Genomic DNA, 7,298 nt, shown 5'->3' with positions numbered 1-7,298 from the left:
CTTTTTAAGTTGTGAGGATCGAAAGGCAGCTCACACTATTTGTTAGATTTATAGGTAGGTTAGGTACCGACCAACTGCAATGGGGCATGCTGACGAGACCTGGGTCAGGTTTATCCGAGAGCGGGTCGTTGTTCTTCGCAATCGTGGATTCGAATTGGGAATATGAATTTATGGCTGCAAATTTGATGCTCGTTCGGGAAATGTCATGCTCGGGTAATGATGAAGATGCTGGTGATTCGACCTCGAAGAGCAACCAAACCGAACCGAACCGGCGAATCGATCGTTTTCCTTTTGCCTGCCAGATCGTGTGCCTTCAATAGTAAATATTTGTACTCTTATTTCAGGTTCAGTTTTTCGTGTTCGGCGAAGATGTTCGCAGCATGACGCATCGTTAATGTGAGAACTTGCCGCGATCCGATTCCGATTCCAATCATAATAATTACACGCGGGCAATAGCATAGAATCGTCAGTTTGTTTGACATCGGCATTGAATGGTTTGACAGATCGGCTGCGTCCGTTCTGGTGCGTGCGTGCGTGCGTGCGGTGTGAACCGGGGAGCTTGCGGTGTATGGATCAATCAATTAATCAGCGGTTGTTCAAGCTCGAAGCATTTGTGTCGTTAGTGAGGTGATATTTGAAGAGTTATTATGGTGTCGACGACACATCGATTGCGGCTGCGGCGATGGTTGGGATCACAACCGTTACTGCCGGTGATGGTGCTCCAGCTGCTGCTGCTGATGCTGACTGCTGATGTTCACTGCCAACAACAAGCTGCATTACAGGTTAGTGAGGATTTGAAAAATGCATTATGATTTTATCAACATATGTTGCAAGTTGTCACATAACAATCACTCAAAAGCATATTCTTGTACAATTTGTCAATTCAGTTGAATTGAATTATGTACTAGCTAACTAGCCTGCAGACACTGTCACATCACTCCCACACTTGCTTCATAGCGATGATGATAGTACGTCTGAAGTTACGAGTTTCGACACCCTACAGATTCTTAACCGTTCGATTCAACTAAGCTGTTCGCTTCGCTTAGACCACGCAAGGACGGTCCGGATGTATGCCGCATCGTTCTGTGACGAATGACGTGTCGCGAGTAGGTTTTTGTCGACCCGTACGACACACGTTACGGGTACGTGTCGACCGTGTAGGCGTTGCCCTGACTTTGACGGGATCCACTGTGCTGATCGTGCAGAAGTCACCTACTTTAGTTTTGTGATTTTCTTACCTATACATAGTTTGTGCTTGTGTTTAGGTGTTTAGAAGCTTTGGTGCTTAGAAGTTTCGTAAACTCAGGGTCAAGGTTAGATGGCACATAAATTTCGGTCTGTATTTTATTATGATAACTACAGTGCTTGGCTTGGTAGGATATAACAGCCTTTTTAAGAGGTTGTGAAGTATGTTAATTTAATGGAACGAGATTTGCAATCACTTAGAAGATAGGTAAATGAGTGGTAAAAAAAAATTCACTGCTTGTGCTATTATTAGGTACTAAATTGCAACCAGGAAAACATTAACAGACGGCAGCGATAAGAAGCCACGATTCACGAAATTTCAGAACTTTTGGACGAAGGCTGTAGATTAGTTTAAATGATATTTTGAATAGTTTTTAAATTCGTTTGTCCATTTATTGTCCAGTAGCACATAAGATTCAACCTTTTAAAAGTGGTTTGTACTGATTGGTTTTACATTTCTGGATAATTTGTAAATAATAAACTATTCTAATAACGGTTCCAGAAGGCGATGCAACCTCTCTTGAATACTACTGCCGAATTGGAACGCATAATTGTACGTGGTAAACAATTCTAGTTTATTACACCCCGGATGAACAATAAGTTGGCATAATTGTGAGCAATTTACCAATACCGCAGGTGTTCCGCAAGGTAGTAATATGGGACCACTGGTTTTTTATGTGCTTTGGTACGAAAGTGACCCCGCATACCTAGGACATCCTTTGAATAGTAGCACAAAGTCCGCCCAGAAGATCGCGTTGCTTTAACAGAGAAAGCAGACACTTCTGTCTATAGACACTCCTTGAGGTAGATCTGCCCGTTTACACTCCCGGTAGTCACGAACGGTTCACTTCGTTTGCTACATGAGCAGATCGCTTGCCAAATTAGGTATTTCTTGGCAAACTTTGAAAGGAAAGGTTGCTTCCTTACTTCCTCCGGAACATCAGACTTGTGATGGATGGTGAAGAACAGTAGCCCCAGTAGCTGCCGGAATTTCGCCTTGACGTAAGTCTCATCATTCATGATGAGACAATAAGGCTTCATCAGCATCTGAGTGTACAGTTTCCGGGCCCATGATTTTCCCACGGTATTTTGCCTTTCGTCACGATTTGGAGCCTTCTGCATTTTGTACGTATGCAGTCCCTCCTGGTCCTCGGCTCTCTGAACAAAAGTTTTGGACAGATTCAACTTTTTAGTGACATCCCTGACCGAAGCATTGGGATTACACGTAAACGCTTTCACGACGCGCTTGTGATCCTGATCACTAATAGAACATCCATTCTGACCGCATTTCTCCTTCGTTTCGATGTTCAGAGTTTCGTAGTAACGTTTCATCACACAACTCAACAATGACTGTACGATTCCGAGTTATTTTCCGCCCAATGAGAAAGTTTCTTTCTCATAGATAGATCTTGATAGATGTTGTGAACTTGACTCTTCTTTATCGATAGACTTCGCAGCCGGCTATTATAGTACAGGACAATTACGGGGCTTGTGCATCGATCCTCCGGCGTCATTTTTGTGTTCCGCTATTCGTGTATCTAGCCTTCTGCCTGTTTGCATAGTGTATTCCTTGTTATCTCCTACCACACAGGGTTTAGAGTATATAACATATTTTTGTTTTGTAGCTGGAATCGTGTCTTAAGGGGACGGAGGTGTACACATTCGTTGTCCTACGCCAAGTCTGCATTTGTGTCCTGAGACACGGACCCTTCTGCTTTTTATCGATTATTGTTGTGAGCCCTCCGCACGACGGTTTTAATGTTTTGACCAGATCGAAAGCTGACTTGGAACTCACCTAGCTGGTTGTTTCTTTCGATATAAGAATAGTTCCTTCATTATTCTTGGTGTTTGTTTATTCTACGCAAATTAAAATAATTGAACAAGTGAAATATTAAAGTACTAGTTAAGCTAGAATCTTGCGATTCGGAAAATATAAATACAGTGGTTTACCGATTTTATCTACCCCTCCGAAAATTTTTGGTTAATATATTTGGAAAATAGACAAATTTGGGAAAAAAGAAATTGCGTTAAAATAATTCAATTGAACAAAAAATATGGTCAATATTGATGATTTTCATCAATTATGTGTAATTTCAGTGCAATTTTACGTATAGGAATCATTTCATTCATATCAGCCATTAGCCATAATGCATATCAATTCAGCAGTTTTATGAAAAAAGACATGTCGAAATTCAAAATTGCAAATTTTGATTTAATTCCTTTGCAGTAAATTTTAGACCCGTATTTTTATTTGGCACTTAGAGTTTTCCTTTCTGAGTCAGGGTTGTCCCCAAAAATTACCATTATACTGCCCACGGATTCATAGTGGACGTAACGACCAACACCATGATTGTTGAGAAAACACATTTTTATCGAGAAAAACAATTAACCGTCTAACGGGCAACACCGTAAAAACGATGCGATCAAGCTAATGAGTATTTTATTATGAAAGTACACATAAAAAAACCTTAAGTTCTGATTTTCATGCAAAAAAAATTATCTGGAGGAGCACTAGGTAAGAAAAAGTCCAATTTCTCTTTTTCTTTTTTCACGTCTAACGCTCTGCCCAGATATTTTTTCAATTCAGATATATTACAAAATTAAAATAATGCATGAAATTTACTCATAGAAATTTTTCTTAGGTCAATCATTTTGTTCTAGATGTCCTTTTCCTTCAAAAGTAAAAAACGGAATATTCGCGCATTAATTATTTTCGGAATTTTTCGGAATTTTTATTTTTGAGAGATGATAACTTTTGAATGCGTGGTCAGAATGTTATGATATTAGTATCAAAATTTCAAGAAATCTGTTCTGAACAGATTTTGCATATTGCCAATCAAAAACAAATTTCGTATGCGGCTCTGGAGCTCGAAAAGCGAAGACCGTCTACAGACGGTCTTACCCGTTAGAGGGTTAAAGCCATATAATCTTTACTGTAAACTTTTTTAATCAAATAATCTGTCAATTTAGCAGAGTTTATCAATTAAAAGAGGGCTGATGGGGTTTTATGATTCATTTCCCGTTTATTGTGTTTAAAAAATGCACACGCCAGTTTATGCGTATAAATAGACTGTTTGTTGAACGTTTTTCTCATAGTTTGACGTGTATATATCAACAAAGAAATACAAAGAAATATTCTCTGTTATGCAAAAAATTATGAAACGTGATGAAACCTTCCAAATTTTCTTACCGCATGGTTGAAATCACAATTCAAAAAAAGGTAGATAAAAACGGGTACAAAAGGTAGACAAAATCGGGGGTACCTAAAATCGGGTGTAGATTAAATCAGGTGTAGATATAATCGGAATACCACTGTATAAGTCATAAAAACTGCTGATACTTTCCATTAGTCTGTGTTTTTCAATACTGTTTAAATTTATTTCTTTTACATCACGATCGTACGACTCCGATTACTATGCATTCATGCACCTTCTTGGTGATACCTTGCGCACACAAGATTTGTTGTTGCTGTTGGTGGTTTTCCCACTATGCTGGCTGCTCTAACACAACCACCACAAACTGGCAATCTCTGTCAGCAGGGCGCAGAAACATAAAGAGAGATAGAAATAAAGGTGAGACAAGATAGATGGATAGAGAGCGAGAGAGAGAGAAAGAGCGTGAGAGAGAAGATAGAGAGAGAGAGAAGATAGATGGATAGATAAAGAAGATAGATGGATAGATAAAGAAGATAGATGGATAGATAAAGAAGATAGATGGATAGATAAAGAAGATAGATGGATAGATAGAGAAGATAGATGGATAGATAGAGAAGATAGATGGATAGATAGAGAAGATAGATGGATAGATAGAGAAGATAGATGGATAGATAGAGAAGATAGATGGATAGATAGAGAAGATAGATGGATAGATAGAGAAGATAGATGGATAGATAGAGAAGATAGATGGATAGATAGAGAAGATAGATGGATAGATAGAGAAGATAGATGGATAGATAGAGAAGATAGATGGATAGATAGAGAAGATAGATGGATAGATAGAGAAGATAGATGGATAGATAGAGAAGATAGATGGATAGATAGAGAAGATAGATGGATAGATAGAGAAGATAGATGGATAGATAGAGAAGATAGATGGATAGATAGAGAAGATAGATGGATAGATAGAGAAGATAGATGGATAGATAGAGAAGATAGATGGATAGATAGATGGATAGATAGATAGATAGATAGATAGATAGATAGATAGATAGATAGATAGATAGATAGATAGATAGATAGATAGATAGATAGATAGATAGATAGATAGATAGATAGATAGATAGATAGATAGATAGATAGATAGATAGATAGATAGATAGATAGATAGATAGATAGATAGATAGATAGATAGATAGATAGATAGATAGATAGATAGATAGATAGATAGATAGATAGATAGATAGATAGATAGATAGATAGATAGATAGATAGATAGATAGATAGATAGATAGATAGATAGATAGATAGATAGATAGATAGATAGATAGATAGATAGATAGATAGATAGATAGATAGATAGATAGATAGATAGATAGATAGATAGATAGATAGATAGATAGATAGATAGATAGATAGATAGATAGATAGATAGATAGATAGATAGATAGATAGATAGATAGATAGATAGATAGATAGATAGATAGATAGATAGATAGATAGATAGATAGATAGATAGATAGATAGATAGATAGATAGATAGATAGATAGATAGATAGATAGATAGATAGATAGATAGATAGATAGATAGATAGATAGATAGATCAGAAAAATGAAGACGGAGTTGGAGCGAAAACGGGACGTAAAAAGTGAATAAAGTGGAAAAGTAAAACAAGGAGAAAAAAGGAAAATCAAGCCAGAAACAGATGGATTATAGAATGAAAGAGTAAAGAAGAAAATGAGAAAATGAGAAGAAGGAAAAATGATAAAGAAAAAGGCAAACGAGAAAGAAAATGCAGACAAACTTAATAGAAAAGGGGATCAAATGGATATAAATGGCGAAAAATGGAAAAAACTGGGAGAAAGATAATCGAGAAACGAGAATAGAAAAAGATGAAAATGAATAGCAAAAATGGAAATGGAATACAAAAGGGATTAAACGACAAAGCATAACAGAACGTTACAAAAAGGAGGAAAAGCAGGACATTTTAAGAAAGAGAACGGAACAAAAGAAAACTAATATTTTTTTGGTCTACTACTAACGAAAACGAAAAAATAAAAAGAGGAAGCAAAAAGGCGAAAACCGGGACCGAAAAAAAAACATGACGACGGGACAGCAAACAGGAAGAAAGACAGGAGAAATGGGCCTGAAAACGCTGCAAAATGGAGGAGACAAAATCATAACGGAAAAGAGAAATACAAAAGAAATATCGGAATTGAAAAAGGCAAAAAACAACGGGACAGAAAAAGAAAAGACTTGGAATAGTGAAAGACAAAGAGAAAACAGCGGGCAGTAATAAAAGAAAAACGAGACAAATAGTGGAAAGACAGGACAGAACTTTATTTTTGTTAGATTATAGTCACTTTAACAGCTTGGGTCATTCGTGACTTCTGCGGGGTTGGGATTCGAACCCGGGTCTTCGGTGTGAGAGGCGTGAATGCTAACCACTACACCGGGACTGACCCCAGAACAGAACATCTGACACTGAGAATATAACGAGAAAGAGAAGGATAAACCGATAGAGAAAACGAGGACAACGGGAAAAAGAAGTGAAACGGGATATAAAAAAGCCATGGGTATAAATGTCCTGTTGAGAACTTGACCCTTCTTTATCGACAGACTTCGCCGCCGGCTATTAGTGTCCAGGACAATTGCGGGGCTAGTGCAACCATCCTACTGACTCGTGGTTTTGAACATACGACGACTGGCTTGTTAGGCCAGCATCGTACACCGAAGCTAACTGGGCGGGTTTTAAATAGGGATATAAATGATAGGACAAAAACGAAAAAATGAGATAGAAAAAAGGAAAAAAAATAGGAAAAAATAACCAAGGAAAAAGCTAAGTTGGGAGAGAAAAAGCTGGAAAAAGGGAGATAACAAAGGAAACTGGGGAGCAA

At 37.6% G+C, this 7,298-nt stretch overlaps 1 protein-coding gene across 1 annotated transcript in view; it reads left to right on the top strand.

The window, feature by feature from the left end:
* Positions 1-589: 589 nt before the first annotated feature.
* LOC128743002 (uncharacterized) overlaps positions 590-7,298 on the top strand; it is a 144,626-nt gene continuing 137,917 nt past the window's right edge. Inside the window, exon 1 of the mRNA XM_053839503.1 lies at positions 590-782. Coding sequence (XP_053695478.1) covers positions 648-782 — 135 coding nt within the window. The 5' untranslated portion in view covers positions 590-647. The remainder of the gene's footprint in view (positions 783-7,298) is intronic.

The sequence above is a fragment of the Sabethes cyaneus genome, chromosome 3, assembly GCF_943734655.1.
Source record: "Sabethes cyaneus chromosome 3, idSabCyanKW18_F2, whole genome shotgun sequence".
In the NCBI taxonomy this organism is placed as follows: domain Eukaryota; kingdom Metazoa; phylum Arthropoda; class Insecta; order Diptera; family Culicidae; genus Sabethes; species Sabethes cyaneus.
This window is presented reverse-complemented; position numbering and strand designations above follow the sequence as displayed.